This window comes from Colossoma macropomum, unplaced genomic scaffold, assembly GCF_904425465.1.
Source record: "Colossoma macropomum unplaced genomic scaffold, Colossoma_macropomum, whole genome shotgun sequence".
Lineage (NCBI taxonomy): Eukaryota > Metazoa > Chordata > Actinopteri > Characiformes > Serrasalmidae > Colossoma > Colossoma macropomum.
In genome coordinates, this window is record NW_023494789.1 from 43,983,638 (window position 1) to 44,004,134 (window position 20,497).

At 39.1% G+C, this 20,497-nt stretch overlaps 1 protein-coding gene across 2 annotated transcripts in view; it reads left to right on the plus strand.

The window, feature by feature from the left end:
• Nucleotides 1-5,856: 5,856 nt before the first annotated feature.
• The window catches only part of vapb (VAMP (vesicle-associated membrane protein)-associated protein B and C), a 44,783-nt gene continuing 30,142 nt past the window's right edge, over nucleotides 5,857-20,497 (plus strand). For both annotated transcript variants that reach the window (XM_036571439.1, XM_036571440.1), the window contains exon 1: nucleotides 5,857-6,116. In XM_036571439.1, coding sequence (XP_036427332.1) covers nucleotides 6,059-6,116 — 58 coding nt within the window. In that variant the 5' untranslated portion in view covers nucleotides 5,857-6,058. The remainder of the gene's footprint in view (nucleotides 6,117-20,497) is intronic.

Sequence of the window (20,497 nt, forward strand, 5' to 3'; positions counted from 1 at the left end):
AATAAAACTTTTGATCATGTCTACCTGCCAAGTTTAACTAACAGTCTGAAACATGAACAGAAAGCACAGTCTTGTGAGCTGCAAAGTTAGTTTCTTTTTCACATGTATAATTTCTTTATTCATTTGTTTTTGAATGAAGGGTGCAAAATGTTAATATATGTAAGTTATCATTATTTGTAACTAAGACGATGAGCTCCCATAGTTTTCGTGTGAAATGAATACATTTTTAAACTTGTAGGACGCGTTAATTTCTGTGAACTGCTGAGAGCTGATTAGGGGGCATCTACAAATTACCATCATCAAAGTCCAAGGACAACGCACCAACATGGAATCTGAAGGACAAGTACAACCTTTTAGCAAAGAGAACATACACGATGGCCAGTTAGAGTTTTTAGATTGTAATTATTGTTAATAAGGGATCTCAAAAAATAAGGAAAAGTCTCAGGAGAGCAGTATAGTTTTTGACTATATTGCATTTGATCCAATGTACTGGATCATTGTACATCAATTACTTGTTCCCCTGTGTTTTTAGTCTCAGTGTACTGTTGGTGCTTCTCCTTCTGGGTCACGGGGGGAGGTGGAGCCTATCCCAGCAGTCATTGGGTGGAAGGCAGGATACACCCTGGACAGGTCTAAACAAATTACACTGTTATACAAATTCAATTCTTGCTAAAAAAGTCCTGTTGAAATTAATTTTCTCTTTTCTTTAATTATATATCTTTAGTTAAAGACAAGTAATCCAAAAGTAATTGAATGTAATCAGATTGCATTAGTTTAATATAGTAGTAACTAGGTTATAGTTACATTTGAACAGGTAAACAGTAACCTGTAATGGAATAAATTTTTAAAGTAACCCTCCCAACCGTAGTTGTCACTGTCCCTGCCTGATGCCAGGCCTAACAGATGCAGCTTCGGGCTCAGCAGCCCTGTCTTCCCATCCCCATACCCCTACCAATGAACCAGCCCTGTCTCCCCATCCCCTTACCTCTACCAATGAACCAGCCCTGTCTCCCCATCCCCTTACCTCTACCAATGAACCAGCCCTGTCTCCCCATCCCTTTACCTCTACCAAAGAACCAGCCCTACTCCCCATCCCCATACCCCTATCAATGAACCAGCCCTGTCTCCCCATACCCCTACCAATGAACCAGACCTACTCCCCATCCCCATACCCCTATCAATGAACTAGCCCTGTCTCCCCATACCCCTACCAATGAACCAGACCTACTCCCCATCCCCATACCCCTCCCAGTGAACCAGCACTGTCTCCCCATCCCCTTACCTCTACCAATGAACCAGCCCTGTCTCCCCATCCCCTTACCTCTACCAAAGAACCAGCCCTACTCCCCATCCCCATACCCCTATCAATGAACCAGCCCCACTCCCCATCCCCATACCCTGACCAGTGAACCAGCCCTACTTCCCATCCCCATACGCCTACCAATGAACCAGCCGTACTCCCAACTGAAGAAGGTGGTGAGCAGCATTTGTTGAATGACATGTTGGTTGGCATAATTGAATAGGGTCTGTGAAATTAACCAGCCCTGTCTCCCCATCCCCTTACCTCTACCAATGAACCAGCCCTGTCTCCCCATCCCCTTACCTCTACCAATGAACCAGCCCTGTCTCCCCATCCCTTTACCTCTACCAAAGAACCAGCCCTACTCCCCATCCCCATACCCCTATCAATGAACCAGCCCTGTCTCCCCATACCCCTACCAATGAACCAGACCTACTCCCCATCCCCATACCCCTATCAATGAACTAGCCCTGTCTCCCCATACCCCTACCAATGAACCAGACCTACTCCCCATCCCCATACCCCTCCCAGTGAACCAGCACTGTCTCCCCATCCCCTTACCTCTACCAATGAACCAGCCCTGTCTCCCCATCCCCTTACCTCTACCAAAGAACCAGCCCTACTCCCCATCCCCATCCCCCTATCAATGAACCAGCCCCACTCCCCATCCCCATACCCTGACCAGTGAACCAGCCCTACTTCCCATCCCCATACGCCTACCAATGAACCAGCCGTACTCCCAACTGAAGAAGGTGGTGAGCAGCATTTGTTGAATGACATGTTGGTTGGCATAATTGAATAGGGTCTGTGAAATTAACCAGCCCTGTCTCCCCATACCCCTACCATTGAACCAGCCCTGTGTCCCCATCCCCATACCCCTACCAATGAACCAGACCTACTTCCCATCCCCATACGCCTACCAATGAACCAGCCCTGTCTCCCCATCCCCATACCCCTACCAATGAACCAGCCATACTCCCAACTGAAGAAGGTGGTGAGCAGCATTTTGCTGAATGACATGTCGGTTGGCATAATTGAATAGGGTCTGTGAAAATGAATTCTTTTTATTTTTCTTAAGATCTTTCTCAAAATCAAATTTAAGAAAAAACTTTGCCAATTGAGTCATTAGCATGCTAACGTTAGCTAATTTGAAGTCTCAGCTATTGTTTATAATAGCAGCTGGCTATCAACTAAGTAGTTTTTAGGCTGCTGTTGTCAAACAGCAAGATGTGTTATCTAATGGTTTACTACAATTTTATGTTGATCTTAAATATTTTGGCAGAATTGTGAGAGTTGTAGTAGTGGTGGAATGGTGGGACCCATGTGAGATCTTTTTATGGGGCCCAAAATCCATGGCAGCAAGTCTGTAATTGTATACCTACAAAGTGCACCTATATTTTAGGTGTACTTGATAAAATGGCCTAACAGTGTAGCTATAATGTATGTGTATCTAATAGAGGTATTTCACCTATTTTGAGCTGTTCACAGTGGTGGTGATAGGGAATATGAAAGAGTTTGATGCCTCTAAATGCTTCCTCACAGAAAGTTTGTACATGAAATGATTATGAAAACAGTGGCCTAAACTGTATTTTTAAATTCTATTCATAGTGGAGAGGTACATGCAGGGTGTTGTAAGGCAAAACAGTTTCCAATTTTAAGATTTAGTACAAATTTACCATTATCAAAACTACAGAGAAAACCTCAGAAGACAAGTGTAGGTACACCAGTCATTTTAGGTAGTTATTAAAATGGCTTTATTTGTGTTGACATCACAATCCCTGGTTCATATCACCACTGCTGTAAAGAACTTTGATGGTAATGCAAATTTTAAAATTTCAGCCATGCTACAGTAGTCTCTAGAGTAGACATGTCAAACTGGGGACTTTTTGGGCCAAAGTGCTGTGAAAATTAACGTTTTCCCTCATCTAACACTCTGAATTTAGTTCATGAAGGCTTTGCTGAAGAGCCTGACAAACATGTTGTAGAGTAAGCTTTTACACTTTGAGAAAAGACTGACCGCAGACATGAACACAGCTATCATGAGACCTGCAATGATATCTGGGTAAAGTACAATTTCACTGTAGATTAAGAGGAAAGAGTTTAATCAGATATTGGATGAATGTGGCAAATTATCTCTTCACATCTTATTTCACTGTCTTGTCAAGCATTAAAGTAATAGTTCAGCAAAATTGACATTATCAAATTTACATGATAATTTATGACCATGACCATTTATCTCTAGTGCAGTCAATCAGCCAATACTTATTTGGTGTCAAAACTGTGCTTCTATAATGGAGAACTGGAGCTCCAAGGCTAATATTGCTAATAAACACTGGAAGTCAATAGTCTCCCAAACAGTTTTCATAAATACATGCCCAAAACTTCTCTCATCTCGTTCAAATCGCATTCAAATCTTAATTCAAGTTGCTCACAAGTTGACATATTTTTATTTTTTTTTCAATATGACTTACTATGAGCTATAAAAATGTCTGATTATGAATTTGAGAACCACCATTTTCTGCACGAGTACGAACCAATGTTTGAATGTACACTTGAACAAAATGTACACATGAACAAATGGATGCTGAACCCACCTCTTAACACACAGCTGAAGTTAGCTTTCTGTTCAAATTTTCTGTTCCTCCTTAAATGGTGCAGCAGTTACACTGTGGTGCCTCAGGCTACAGAATGTTCTTGGAGCACCATTTAAGGTGGAATGAAAAAAATTTGAATAGAAGCTGTTTCTGGTTCATTGCCAAAAGCCATCGTTTGCATGTAGGTTTATTGTTATTCGATATGCAACTTCTAAGCCTCAGGTTTTACTGTGCTAACCCTACTTACCTGCATGGAGACATTTTACATTACGCCCCTGCACTACAACCTCCCAGAGTTTGAAGGCGCAAGAGTACCGGAAGGCAAAATGTGATGTGGATAATAATTTAGTTCCAATTTTAGCTTAAATGTGTAAATAAGGTTTGTCAGTGCTGTTTTATCAAATTCTGTTGTTTTTGAATGAGTTAATGTAGCTCACCGCTATATTCTGAAGCAAATACATGACAATTTTGGCATGTATTTGTGAAAATGTTTAATGGTGACTGTTTACTTTCAGTGTTTGTTTACACTGTTTGCTTAACAGCTTCAGATCTAAATTAAAGAAGCAAAACTTCGACACTAACCATGTCTTGCCAGATCGACTGCATTTGGGCTAAGTAAAAATCATTTAAAAATCATTGGTTTTTCACAAAACTATTGCTTCAACGGGAAATACCTTTTGGTATTATGTTAACTTTTACTCTAAATCGTTATGTATAAAAGTTACCTGGTTACGTGTTTTGTGCCCCTTTTTTGTTGGAATTCAACCTGACTGTTCACTGGAGAACTGAGAAATTATGAATGAGGCGTAGTGGATACAATGTATGTTAGTTCTAAGCAGCACAAAGTTGGCACTGAGTACAAAACAATGGAACTCCACAGAGGGGAACGGTGTCAATAGTCCAAGTTGCTTTGGTGTGACAAGCGACCTCTCATTTCATGCTATAGATAGCTATTAAATGATTTTATTTATGTTTAGAACTGTTCATTTTGTGTTATGTTACCTCATATTGTGTTCAGTGGAGGCCATGAAGTGTGCATCAATTCTATTTATTATTCCTACAAGTAACAAGTATGTCAGTGTTCTTTCAATTGCTAAATACTGATTACCTGAGGAAGATACTCTTTTTCTGCGGTCTACCATGATTTTGTAACTCCCTGATTTAACCAGGGTAATGTGACTACTAACTTCTTACATTCATCTTACTGTACTTTTGTTTTAAGCTCTAAAAATCTACTGTGATCTCAGTGATCATCTGGTTGCTTTTTGGTTGACTTGCTATTTGTAGCGCAGTGACAATGAAGGGTTTAAAAACTGCAGGAACGCTGCTACACTCATACCAGCACAACATACCAACATGCCACTACCATGTCACTGCCACTGCACTATTGAGTCCACCACCCAACTAATATCTAGTCAGCAGTGGGCCTATGGTGGTCCATTTTCATTAAGCAATTGTGGTAGAGGTGGGCTGATAAATTATGCATAGCAAGAGATCCATTCAATCACTGTAAACCAGTTAGTGTTGTTTGTGTGTGTTGTGCTGGCACGAGTGGATCAGACACGAGTATATGTGTCAGTGTTTTGAACACCCCGAGTCAAATGACATGTTTTATTAATTTTTTTATGTGAAAACAACACATCCTCTACAGGAAACAAACTTAAATATGGCACTTTTTCTCCCCATTTTAGTGCACAATTTCTATTTATTTGCTGAGGTTAAAACATGGGAAAAATAACACGTGCCTTTTCTAATTCATTCAAATCATGCATACTAACTTGCCATAACATTCTGAAACCTGATACATTTACCGGCATCAGCGTCAGATTAATCCCTTGTACACTGTGGTTTAAATGTCTGAGACGAAGATAGCCCATATAACATTCTCCACTCTGGCATCGCATCAGCCGCCGCTGAGTGGCTATTGCAGGCAGCGTGACGTCACGGCGAGCCTCTCTTTCAGCCCCTTTCCTGCTGCATCACAACAGTCTTTCGTGGTTCGAATAGCACCGTATCACTTTTTTGTGTTTTGTGTTGTGGGACTTGCGAAATATCCATCACTTTATCAGCAAACTGACAAAATCAAGCGTAACACGCTGTAAACAGTGAGTGTCTGCGAGGGCCGATTTGTGTATCAAAGTAACGACATCCGAATCGCTGGGATATGGCCAGGCCAGAGCAGGTCCTGCTTCTAGAACCTCAACACGAACTGAAATTCCGAGGTAAGCCAAAACACCGGAATATAAAAGGGAGGGCTGTGCTAGCACTGGTCAGCACACAGATCTTCATGTGCTGAGAAATGAGTAAACGAAAGGGGAGGATTTTTCGCATGGGAAGGGGTCTACGAGATGGCGTTCATGATAGGCCTCAGTTTCTGTGATAGATGTGGGACACCGCGAATGTCGCCTGTTTGTTAGCTTGATTGTGAGCTTGCTAGCTAGCTAGGTTGACGTCAGATGATATTCACTTCGAAAAATGTAATAGCCATTTGGCTAAGCAGCAGTAGCTAGCTTTCGCAGCAGTTAGCTTTCGCAGCAGTTGGTTACACAGCTAGCTAACACTAGCTTGGCTAGCCTGCATATGTTTATAGCGGAGCAGCGTTAGCTAGTAGGCCCCTCCATTCAAGACGGGTAACCTCAGTCTATTTTAACAGATCTCATAGTATGCACGGGCTAAAATAAGGCAGTGCTACCACATCTACCATTAGAGAAGCTTTTATTAAGACTTTTCTTTTAACAGGTTACAGGCTTAAAACGCCAGTTAAGTTATCTGCTTACTTGCTAGTTAGCCAGGAGGTGATGAGCTAACTAACTTACAGCAAAAGGGTGATTTTCAACCATCACCTTGCCGCATCTGGACACTTCTGCATAGAGGCTCTGTATTGATCCCATGGTTACCTTATGACTTCACTGTACATTACGGAGCCTAATCCTCCTTAAATACTTTGATAATTTTTATAATCTGAAGTCGACTTGTAGAAATGTGTGGAAATGTGAAATAATGGCACTTCTGCCCAAAGTTAGTGGAGCCGTGGTCATGTTCCCTTCTTCTTGCCACGCCTTAGTCAGTGGCGAATTGACATGACTGAGATAACACAAAATGTGCACTGAGAGCAAGCAATACAACATCCCCATTCGGAAAATCTGGAAATAAAACTCGAGAATGCTTTAATAAAGGATACATTTACAGCGAAAACACCCCGTAATCTCCAAGTGTTGCTAAAGTAAGCAATTCGATTACCTTTAGATTACCATTGCATAACTTGTTTCTACATCTCACACAAAGAATGAAGAGGTAATATATTTGTTGTACGTGGGCTTGTGTGTACATGCAGAATTACATTTTGTGTCACGGTAGATGATGGCGTTAGCAGAGCATTTTGATGGTAAAACAGTAACGAAGCCATGCAGGAGTTAATGTTGAAAATATGGCATATTTTGGCAAAATTTTTCCAAATCCGTTTTTGTGCCACATTTGTACACATTATCTTATTTACTGACAACTACAGTGGTGCACACAGATCTTGCACTATAATCCAGAGAGCTAAGATTTGTTTTGACACAAACCGATACAGGATTTAAAGTTGCAGCGCCCCAGATGTAATTTTTTATGACATGCTTCATGTGGTTTAATGCCTTTTGTGGTGCTATTTGGACACATCGTTACTGTGTGTAGATGTGTTTCAGTCTAATCCAAATTGTTTGCACCACAAACAAGTTCTAGACACAGCATATGTATGTATTGTGGCCAGAATATTTTGATCTTTTCTACCGAATTCAGAAGATAATGTGAAACCTGGCAGAGTACCAGGACATTATTAATAAATAATAAAAATAATAAATGAATAAATAATAAATATTTGTTTGTTCATCTAAGCCTGCTCTGCCTGTTTATTACACATTATCTCAGTGTAGCTGCCAGCTTGACTAGTCACAGTAATATGCATGGGCTAGAAATGCAACAGTAATGCAGTCATTCTATATAGTGATGGTTGACTTGCATACAAATCCTTCTTGAACAGTATTTCAGCAGGTTGGGTGAATTCATTCACAGACAGATCTGAACCTCACATAAATTAGCAAGCCTTGATAAGCTAGCTAACATGTAACACCTTCCACATTGTTGATGCAGTGTATGTCTCAACATTTGAATAGAATGTTCCATCATCTGACATATGGAAATTGGTTTCATAAATCACATCAAATATATCTCATGCTCACATATGACATGATCTACCTGTAGAGATTGATCAGTCAGTGTTTTGTGAGGTCAGTGGTTTAAATTGGTATATTGACCAAAACACTCCAGTGAACACATGTGAAGTAGGCGCAGTTTTACAGCTTCATGGCCAAACATGATATGCAACAAAACCATAAGTAGGCAGCAGGCATACTGCAATCTCACACACTTAAAGTATTTTCAGACGAAACATTCTTGCATCAAGATAAACACAGAACAAAGTGCAATAGACTGTGCAACTCTCGCTAGGCTTCCCTTGAGCATCAGTGGCAGCCAGCAATACACTGTGGGAAAAACACGCTAACGGGAGCCCTTTACCTGAATGGCTGAGCCAGGCTTTTTTTTTACTCATCTGCCGCTATGTAGTCACTTACAGTCTGGGTTAATGTTAGTCCAGATTGTTATTAAGGGACCAAAAGGAACGGCTGAACTCTTGGTGTAATAATAGCATTTAGCCTTTGTTTATCCTTTAGCATAGCATCCAGTTAGCCGGGCCTGTGTCCACTAGCCTCGCCTGTGGTGCACTTTCGTCAGTCAGCTGTATCACTCAGCAGCGGGGTCTTGTGGACCTTTGCTTTGAAACTGCATTTAGCACTGTTTTTGCCGTGCTGGAGAAGCTGCTGCTGTGTTTACATGTATACACCATAAGTTTAACAATATATTGTTCTGGTCTGTTTTTAACTGTATTGCACAATTAAAATATTTTACACTTACTTGTTTAAGTTGTTAAGCATGTCTCTTATTATTAATTATGTAGTAGTAAATGCTGAATAAATATAATGAAAAAAAAAACAGGGTTTCTTAAGCATCCAATATATATAATCCAAGTAAATGCCATTGTCAAGTTGAGTGTGTTTTATTTGTGTCACAGAACATAGGTTTTATCAAAATAAAGTATTGTAAATGTAATTCTATAAATATCAGGACTTAAAGGTCAGTTAGGTTAGATACAGGTAGTATTGAAAGCAGTACTCTGTATCGACCTGTATTTAAGGTTCAGGTATCAGTATAGAAAGAGGAAAAGTGATATTGGTCCATATCTATTTGAAACAGTGCATATTAGAAATGGTGCTCATTCACTGTCCAAAATTGTGCATGGTGCAGAGGTGCAGGCTCGAGCAACTTTGGTGAGAGTAGTTTGGTGTGGTAGTTACACACTTCAGATGCCATCTCATTGTTGCTTTTGCGTCCTCTGAGTTTTTTTTACTAGAGTATTTCAGTGTACATGTGAGATAAGGAATCCCCTTGTCATCTCTACAGTTTGGTATTTTTTGTTGGTGTTGTGTTTTCCGTCTTCGTTAGTTTTAGTTAATGATGTTAAGAGTTAGTCATGTCAAAGTATAGACTTCTGTACTCGTAAGTTAATGGGAATTGGAAATTGTATCACTTTTTCTGTTTGTACTTTGATTTATTTCCAAGTGAACCACTGTACTAAACTGAGTATCTGAGGCAGCTGAGCATTTTTAATATCTCAATAATACATGAGATTGCTGTGTGGGGGGAGGTAAAACATTATTTATCATTGGTTAATATTTTTCTGTTTTTTCTGGTGCATGGTGATGTCAGCAAAATTTCTGTATGTTTTGATGAAATAAACAAGATTTTTGTTTTTAAATGAGGTATGAAATGATGACTTGCTTAGTATGATCAGGGACATTTAGGCCCAATCCCATTTCTTCTTTTTACCCCTACCCCTTGTTTTCGAGTGTCACCCTAACCTCTTGGAATGGCGTTACAAAGGGTAGTGGTTGAAATCTTGCACCTTAATGAACCAGCTTTATTTCTAACACACAAAGGATAAAAACTGCTATAATTTTGTACAAAATGCACTCAGAAAAAAGGATTGCATGCAATCTGTTAATTTGGCTAATATGCGTTTTATTTTATGCGTTCTCATCTGATTTATGCGCTCCTAGTCTGAAATTTAGCTGTCAGCATTCACCTCACACTTTTGTGACTGTGGTGAACACAGCAATACAAGAGAAGTGGAGCAGGCAAAAATAAGTAGGGTCAGTAGTATAACTGAAGCGATGGAACTCTTGGCCGGTGAGGAGGTGAACAGTATTGTGGGATTGCCTTCGCTGAGAAGGATACATGCGATGCTGCCTTCACATTTGGTCAAAATAAGGCACCTCTCGGGAGCGCGCAAATGCTGCCTTAAAATGCTGCCTACTTAGTCAGCTGCTTCCCGATTGGAACGCACCAATTAACTTACGAGGTTAAAAAGTAGTGATGGGCCGATCCATGTTTTTTTCAGTTCTGATATCAATATAGGATTGGATCGGTCCCATCTCTAGTAAAAAGTTTTAATTAATTATGGTTAGAGATGGACAGACTTTTGGGGCCGATACCAATCACCTTTCAGCACGATCAGCCAATAGCTGATACTGATTGAGGGCGGGGTGGATGCCACATTTAAAGGGGCAGAAGCGTTTTCCATTCTTTTTTTTTTCTTTGTGGCCATAAATCCCTTTGCAAATGTTGTATGGACAGTTGCCATGATATAACATTAGTGCGAACTGCAGCACAGCAAGTAGTGTAACTCACTAACTTTATCTTGGTTGTGAGTTAGAAAACCGTCACTACAATTGCTACTGCAAAGCTAACCACAAACCTTTGCAAACGAGACAATAAAATGCTGACCTACTGATTCTGTGAAACAACAGAAATAAGTTAATTTTACCCACCTGTCAAGCAGAAACCGAGCAAGGTCCTTATCCCTTTTTATGCCTTTTCACTCTTGAAGCTGATGTCAGTTTCTTTTTTACCAGCTTCTTATTCGAAATTTTCACATTCCAGCTTAGAGGGTGCAGCAGTAACCATTGAAAAAACAGGAGCCTATGCAACCAAGGCAGCTAATAGGACAATACAGTCCTCATGCTGCATGGTTGGATTTTTAAATGTACTGAAAAGGCTAAAAGGGGTGACATAAAATAACATTTGTAGTTCTGCTTCTAATTTATATTTTCAGTCCCTCTGAAAGCTGTAGGTCATGAAGCTAATGCAATGCAAGCTAAACCCAGATTGGCACTTGGATGCTAACATGCTAAAAGAAATAAATTCTCAAAGCTTTGACAACAAACTACGCTAATCACAGCTCTACACATTCAAACTGCACGTTTACAGTGAAATAGAAGCCAAATATGTATTATAAAAGCGGATAGTTTCGGTCATAAAATCTGATTTTATGAAGCCACGTTTGAAGCCGTTGTAAAATCCATGATACACACTCGCACCAATGACCACCTCACAACAGCTGAACTCTGTATTACTGCACCATGGTGCGAAAAATCCTTGTGCTGTTAATGGAATAATCTTTGACTCTAATGCTGCTCACATGGAGCACGAAGTGTACTGATGAAGTAAGAACCCGCTTCTGTTTAAACTGAGGGGCTGAAAACTTTTCTTAACTAGAACTAGGCTGGTGAGCTAGCTAACAGGCTAAAAGATAGCAAACATGCTAAACAACCCCAACAGTAATATCACAGGCTTGAATTAAAGTACTTACGATATGATTCACTGAAAACGGCAATATGAAAAGTCTTAATCACATTTGAACGGCTAAATGCTTCAAATTTCAATGTTTCAGTCAGAAGTGGTGTCAAACATGAACTACATGTAATTAAACTAGAAGTTTAGCTACACTTTGCAGTAGCTTGCTGGTGGTTTAACAACATTCATATTTGCATAGTGATTCAAGTAGTAAAATTACTTTTTTCCTTTTTTGTGTAGTTAACTACTGAAATGCGATTTTTTTTTTCAAAGAAGTCATTTGAACTACTTTAATTAGCCTTAGTTAACCACCAGCAAACCGGGGCTGTACAATTTAAGGTGGGGGCTGCTGGTTTAGCCCCTAAATCACTACATAAACACACTTGGATGTAACATTTATAGTTTGTCTGAAGGTGCATTCCAGTTGCCCTCGTAGAACCCTGCAAAGTGTACTGCACAGGGCGTTCAGACATGTTAAGGGTGATTTCAAACCACAGGGAGTGGAAAGGTACTGTAGGAAGGGAGCTTCAAACTGCACAGGGAGTAGTTTATCACTTAACAGGAAAGCTGCCGGAAAGTTTACCCATCAGTCATTGCAGGTCTCTTGAAGATGTGTGTTTGATTATGATGCTATAGGAGGTTCCAAATCAAGGTTTTTATCAACTTCCAGTTCCCTTAACTGACATCTCAAGCTCAAGTGTGTAGGGAACATAACAGTACTGCTTTGGGACCCTGTGAAATGGAACGCAGCTTGAGTGTTTCGCTAGCCATTTTTAAAATCTTGTGCCACTGTCAGGTATAACGCAGCAACGCTGACAGCACTTCTGTTTGGTTGTGAGTCGCGTTCTCTGTTTGGGTCCTTCTGTCTTATACAAATCGCCCTGTCTTACTAGTCTAACCAGCAAAATTTCTCTCCCATAGATTTGCACTGTATTGATTCTCAAATATACAGAACAAGGCACGTCCCACATCAGTTTCATATGGAGCTAGGGCTGGGCGATAAAACGTTAACGATAAGTATCGCGATATAACTTTTCCTCGATAGAGCGATAAGATAGGTTCGATAAATGTTCGATATAATACACCATTCTCACACTTCCACATTTTAGCGAAAGCTCTGGTGGCGCTTTCTACTGCAAGGAAAGCGACACTACTCTGCTGTCGCCAGGAAAGGGCGCACTTCCGAATTTTTAGACTTGATTAAAGAGGAAGGGGGCCACGAACAAAAAAAGGGTCGCCAAATATACTTTAGCAACGTCTGAAACGCGGAGTTATACATTCCCTGTCTGAGTGGATGTTATCGGCAATCTGTTCTCCTGTGACCGAGAGTGAGTGATGAGGTCAGTGGTGTAACTGTACTGTCCTACAGCGAACTCACCTCTTTCCATGCATCCTAACAACTTTAGCGGTGTTAAATCACGTCTACAGCGCCGTGTTACAGCGCCAAACCGTCATATTTTAGCATTCTCGAGCAACGAAAGTGAAAGAAAGAAGTGGGTTCATGTTTGAAAGTAAACTGAGGAAGCTGTGAGGCATTGGAGAGCGGGAGAGCACTGTCTTTCCAGGCTAGCTGTTTTTAGCTGCTGGCTAACTTGAAGCAGCGCTCTGGCAAAACGCGGTGAATTGATGATACGGTAGATCAAACAAGACACAAAATCACCGCTTTCAGTTTAAACATACCTAAAAGGTGGACTCCGTTTGTCTGGTGTGAGAGATTCACACTGCAGATAATGCTTTTACACAGCAAACGTCAGATATACTGTGGTTCACCCCTTAAACTACTATGATAGCATAGAGAAACCCAGTTGTCGCTAGCTGGTGTCTGAGTACTGTGATCTGCTCTGACATGGATGTGGTAGGAGTGACAGCAGTGACCTACCGAACCGAGTTGACGTTGTTGAGAAACTAAAGAGTTTAGCACCGTTGTTGGCCACTTGTTTAGCATTTGTAACGGGATAGCCAAGTGCTCGTCACCAGACAGCTAAAAATAATCTGTTTTCTTTCTTAAATCATGACTATTACAAAAATTGCAGCTGTGCTTTTCAAGCTGATTAAAAACAGCTCAGAAACCTTCTCCCACTGTCCCAAGACAGGTTTGTGAAATGTTCCACTGTTTGCCGAGTGTTTGTCATGATCGGACCATAAGTGATAGTTTAAAACCACAGTTAGCCACCCAGGAGCAAAATCAGCCTTCAAACGTGAAAGAAATAACGATTTGACATTTATCGCGATATGTATCGATATCGAACGATATGAATTTTGTTTATCGTGATAACGTTTTTGGCCATATCGCCCAGCTCTATATGGAACACTATTTTAGTTTCCAATTAAGGAATAATTACGTATTTTACGGGACTACGTATTTAGTTTGTTGAAGTCCAGACTAAATAAAGGATATAAATGCCTTGTGAAAAAAGTCCTTCACAGCTTTTAGAATACAGTAACTTTAGCAGTAATCTTCAGAGTGATAAATCGATGAATAGGTGAAAATAACTATAACCAAAATGGTAAATAAGCTATGTTAGTTGGAGATGTTGAAACAGTGAAACAGTAAACTTGTTTGCAAACGGGTCGTTGTGGTTTGTTGCGCCGCAATCGCTGGCCCGGTGGGCCCTCCTTGCTAAACACTTGCTCTCTCAGATGCTGTCAGCTTTTGAGGGAGAAAATTAAAACTGTTTCTCTGAAAGCGGCTGTAGCAGCAACTTTAAATCATGAACTTTAAAGTCTTCAGATTGGCAGAAAAACACTCGCAGTGGTAATTTGGTGACCAAAAAGTACTTAGAAAGTAAGTTTTTGCATTAAACAGTGCTATGTTACAATATGTTCACTGTTATATGGCAAAAAGTAAATGAAATGACTGCAGTATACATTGACAGAATGTTTTTCTCCTCATTCAGCAATACTATTATCTAAAAGAACTACATTTCTTGGTGGAATGCTTGTTTATGTTCATTATTATTATTATTATTATTACTAACTTAATCATCTAAAACATTGTGTATTTGAACTCTGCTTCACAATGTGCCTAAGAACACCTTTCCCCATGATAAAATTGCAGTAACGCACAGCCTCTCATGGCTTATTGATTCAATATACTTCAGGAAAAATATTTCTCATTAGTGAAAAGGATGACAAGCCTGAAGTCGGCTTCATGTTTATCACCTTTTTGTTTGCCAGTTTTCTGTTCCATCTTGAATGGAGCAGAAGTTACATTTTGGCATCTCGAAATATGGCTCATACGTTTTACGTCACTAATCAGCTCTTCGGAAGTTAGAGAAATATTGGCCAATCGCATATTTGGGGCTGAAAATTGACGATACATAGCTGATTGATCCTTCCATCTCTAATCATGATATGTGGTTAACTTTAAGCTTAGAAATGAGTTCCATGTTTTTGGGGTGAGTTTTTTGCCTTCTTCTCCAATAAGATGGAGAATGATGTAGGGTAGCAGGGCAAGGCCCCACTGGATGCCTGGATGCGTACTGCAGCATGAATTTAATGTTTTTCAAAGTCCAGCAGTGTCTTACTGTCAGAAGCAAGAGTATATAGGACTTGTGTACGAAACAAATAGCATAAATTGTGCAGCAATTACACTGAGGCACCTGTACAGATCCCAGAATGTAGCTGCTACTGCATTTAAGGTGGAGTGAAAAATTTTAACAAACAGCTGCCAAATCAGAAGTGGTTTGACTTAAGTAAATTCCCACTGTCTCTGCCAGGGGATTCCCAGAATTCGACATGCTGTCTTAGAATTCTTAGCATTTTCCATTCAGCTTCAGCTCAAGTGTCCAGGTGGTTCAGATGAGTTGTAAAATTCTGGAAATATAATACTTCACAGTTTCCCCCAAGCATCTGTACCTGAGTTCCAGAGTCCCTTTGCATTAACAACAGAAAAAACCTTTTTTTTTGTTATGTAAAGTGTTTGCATGTAGCTTTGGAACTCATGCAGCAATCTGAAGTTTCTCCAGTAATGGGTGCTATGAGCACACAAGTCGCGTTTGTGTTTATCGTTAGAGAAGCAACAGCCATGAAGCCTAGCAGGATCTGACAAATACACAATCATTTTAAATAGAGGCCACTTCAAAAACTCTGACTGGCCATCGTTTGAGGTATGTCTGCTAAAAGGCCTGTTGGTGCGTCGTGCTAGGATTTCGAGCTGTTTGCAGTGTAATTTGTAGGCAGTTCCTTAACTTTTAAGTTAATCTACAGCAGTCCACAGAAATCAATGTCAACTATGAGTTTTAAAAGGCATTTATTTTACATGAACACTAAATACAGCTGATTGCCTTAATTACTAATAATGTTAACTTACACAAGTTAAAATGTTTGCACTCATCCTTTTGAACAAAGAAACTATATATGTGAAATTGAAACCAACTTTGCACTCACAAGTCTGTTTTTACATTTCATTCTTGTGTCACATGCTAGTCATACTATAGAATTTAATGTAGCAAACAATGAGAATAAAAGAATTTACTTCCGGATGAGTTTGCTGCTGTAAAATTAGGCAATATTGTAATCCAGGTTAAGTGCCTGATTCAGTTATCAGCATATCTAGGTTTTGATATTACAAATATAAATAAATGCTTATTAATAATTCTATAGCTTGGCTAAATAAAAGACTGTGAACTGCTGCTTGTGAGGGGGTTCTTTTTTCAGATTTCTCTACTGGCGGCATTGTCAACGCCTTGCCAAAGTGAAAAACTCTTGAAATCTAGACGACTTGACATATTTACCATTTATCATTCACATGGCAAATTTCTACAAAAAAGTGCATATATGTGGTTATAATGTTATCCTGCTTGTAAATCACACTATTTTTATAGTGTACCTGTAATCTTTTTAATGTCTTTTTTTCTGTAGTAGTAGCAGAATACAATTACCTTTTTTGTATCCTGATTAGAAAATGGTATTTTATGTATTCTGTTGCTACCCAGCACTGTTGTTTATTGAATAAGAGTAATCTCTGTTTGCTTTTTAGCTTTAGTTAATCAGTGTTTACTGTGACTTGTTGGGCACCCCCTTTATATCTATATTACAGCAATACAGGCTTGACTGGTATAGTTGAACACAGAACACCATGATGGTGTAAATAAAAAAACATATAAAATGTATCTGGAGCTCACCTGTTGCTAAAGGATAACATGGCAATATTGGAACTTTTTTTTCTATGCAAGTCTTTGTTTTCTGTATCCAATTAAAAATAAGAAAATAAGAGGGAATTAATCTAAATGAATGACACCACTCTCTTTGACTTTAATCATCATTTTTAATCATCTTGGTTTGTGTCAGTTGCTCTGTTAACCTGAATCTAACATGTTCTGTGATGGACAGAAGTGTTAGCATGTTAGCGAAGCTATTGCTAACACCTCAGCTTTGTCAACTTTATTGCAAAACCAGTTCCTATCTCCTAGTAAGCAGTACTGTTTACCATTTATCAATTGTTTGATAGATGGTTTGAAATTTATTGAATGATGGCTTGAAATTTTTTTTTTTCACTCAGATACCGTCATATGCCATATGCCCCTGTGAAATAGATACTGCTCAAACCTAATAAGAGCCAGAGTTAAAATGCATGACATGTTTATCTTTGCTCTGGGTCTAGCTGCTTTGTGAATTTAGTATTGTGTGGAATAGTAAACATTTTGCAGACAATGTTTTGTAAATTAATAATTGTTAGCAATACTTTATTTACAGATATTGAATTTCACAGTCATGCAGTCAGTTTAGCATAATGCTAGCTAGGTAATTTACTGTTACTGTCTAGCTACATAGGGCAGTGTTGTGGTTAGCATATTTGCCTTTCGTTGCCAATGTTGTGGTTTTGAGTCCTTGTGGTTCCATAGGCTCACTGGAAAATCATAGAAAACTGTCAGAGACTTATATGTCAATATGCCTCGGTAAAGTTTCTAGTTTTTAAAATATTTTTTCTTGTTGGGATTCTCTACAGAAACTTGGAAAGTTGTTTAATTTTTTCCCTAAGATAAAACTTTTCTGTCTCTTATTTATGTAATAAGGGGTAGGCGTGGCATAGTGGACAGTGAGTAGGACTGCTGCCTGATAACCAAAAAGTTATGACTTTGTGACCACTTGTTAAGGATAAATTACATGTACTTTCTGAGCACAGAGCCTGTCATTAACAAATTCTAATTATATTATTTTAAATTATATGAAATTAATTTCTTTACTATATACATCCTTCAGATTTAACTTTTAAAAATATTTTCATTTTAATTCATTTATTGATTTTTAAGCCAAACAAGTCTTTTCGATGTAGGACATGTTTTGCCCCTTATCTCATGAATCATTTAGTTGAGTTGTGAACATACTGCAGCTTCCTCAGCCCACAAGCAGGAACTCTGTAAAGAACAGCATTGCAGTTGTCAAGCCTGGATGTAATAAAAGCATGGATAAGGAATGGGAAAGAGAAGAACGTAATGTGCTTTTTTAGTAATGTTTTTAATGTTTTCTTATTTGTTGCATACTGGTGAAATTAATGCCAGTATATCGCCCACATGATGAGTTCATCGTCTGTTTCAGTTAAGGTCTATCGACCGGTGCGCATGTGTCACTCAGTATCAGTAAAAATTGCTTCATAGTATTGGCATCCTCTATTGCCAAAGCTTTGTTTAAGGGCCAGTATTGGCGTATACTGATACGGTGTACTGACACCACCAATCATTGAGCCCCTTTAAATTGAAAACGGTGGAATGTGTTTATTGGGCCGTTCAGATTTGACATGTCAAAATTTTGAAATACTGTCGTCATTTATAAATATTTTATTACTGTTATACTGCTGAACCCTAACTTCCAAATCTCAGATTCGGAATCCAAATGGGAGCTCTACACGTATATGGTTGGAACAGTTCTAGATTTGTTCTGTCTGTGTCTGTATTTGTGGAGAAACAAAGGTTTTCAACCCATCCTGTTTCCTCACAGCAGTTCCCAGGATGTCTTTTACAAGAATGTATTATTCAGAATTTCTGTGTGGCTTATAAAGAATCAGAACCAATTTGAGTTTCCCAGGATTCCAAGGCAGTGGTAGAAATTAGGTAAAGCTGTTACAATTAGAGATGAAACAATATTAAAATTTCATATTACGATTATCATGACCAATATTATCACGATTATCGGTATTATCGTGATATTGTTCAAATGTGTTGAAAAGTAAAATAAATAAATAAATAAATACTGATACACAAACTGAAACTTGTTTCACCAACTTTTATATTAACACAAATAGAATTGGCAGCAGTATGCACTTTTTGTTTGCATAAACATTAAAAAAAAATAGTCAATACATTTGCAGTATTACTTTTGTATTACTTACAATACTTGTAATACTCTGTAAATGAAAGAATAGCAAATGTATTATTATTACTGTTGTTGTTGTTATTGTTATTGTTATTGTTATTGTTATTATTATTATTATTATTATTATTATTATTATTACTGTTATTGCTATTATTATTATTACTGTTATCATTATTATTATTAATTACAATAACTAGGGATTTCCCTGCATAGAGAATTAAATCTCGACCAACTCTGAGGTGGGTCTTAATGGAAAATTACTACTTCTAAGAAGTGCTGCACTCGGGGGATTTCTGTCCTAACTGCAATTGCAGCATTATTGTGCCGTTGTGGCGCTGTACCCCTAATCAATACAGTGCACCAGGAAAAACAGCCAAAATCACAGAGAAATTGTGTGACCGTGCTGTGAGCTGCAGACAGTGTAGAACTCACAAAGGGTGTCTTCACCCGTGGAGCTGCTTCTCTAAAAGCATTTTAAAACTAAATCCTTCACCCAAAGAGTGCATGAAATGTTCGACTAAGTCAGCTATAATCAACATTAACAATAGGTTACAAATTCCCTATTTAAAACTCAACTGCTTGTTAATGATGATTGTGTTTGTTTGAAAAGAAGCACACTATGTAGGGGACATTGAGTGATTTGAGACGGGTGTTATTCTCTTCTCAGAAAGTAAACACTGCAAGCGAGGCGAGAAAGGGGAGCTGTGCAGATTAAACTTCTGCAGCGTCTCGTTCCAGAGCTTGTGTGACAGTTAACTCAGAGCACATTTTGGAGGCTCTGCTCCACAGAAAAATGTGTTAAAAGCTTTAGTTTCGATTCACAGTTGATTCACCAGTTGTTGTTTTAAAAAAAGCTTCATTTTATATTATTAACGAACCATAAGTGTAAGTTAAACCACACAGACCATGACATTTCTTCTATTTCGAAGTCCCCACAGACTTCTACGTTAAAGTTAACCTTGCATTCTCTAAAAAGTAGCGGGTGGTGGTCGCAAAGATGACTCCTAAGGTTTGATGTGTTGCCCCCTTTTGCCGCTGTTTTCCTTCGGCATGTTCTGCAGACAGGAGGGTCATCTTCACTTTCCTTCTGCATCCTTATAAAACCCAAAATATGACCAAACATCAGACTTGGTCTTCTTAGAAGGCTGAAATATCTCAGAATCTGTCACTAGATTCCGCCATGTTCTCCCTTCTCTCCCTCTCCCTCTCTCCCTCTCCTCCTCCCCCTTCCCCTCCACACACACAGAGCTGCATCTGAGAGAATGATTCTGCCGTTGTTTGACTCTGTACATCGAGTTTTTCACACCATGGTTTTAATTATACTTTAAAGTTCAAACGGTACTACTAACCGTCATTAATTTACCGCGGTTTACCGTGAAACCGGTAACCGGTAACGTTTCAATTATGAGACTGTTAAAGAGCCTAAATACTAATATTAATACATGCGAGCTGATGCCACAGTGCATGAAGTTGATGTCACTAAGCTACATGAAACAGAAGGCGGGCTATGGGGGCATTCTGACGAGTTGTGCTACCTTATGAAAATGTTCTACTGTAG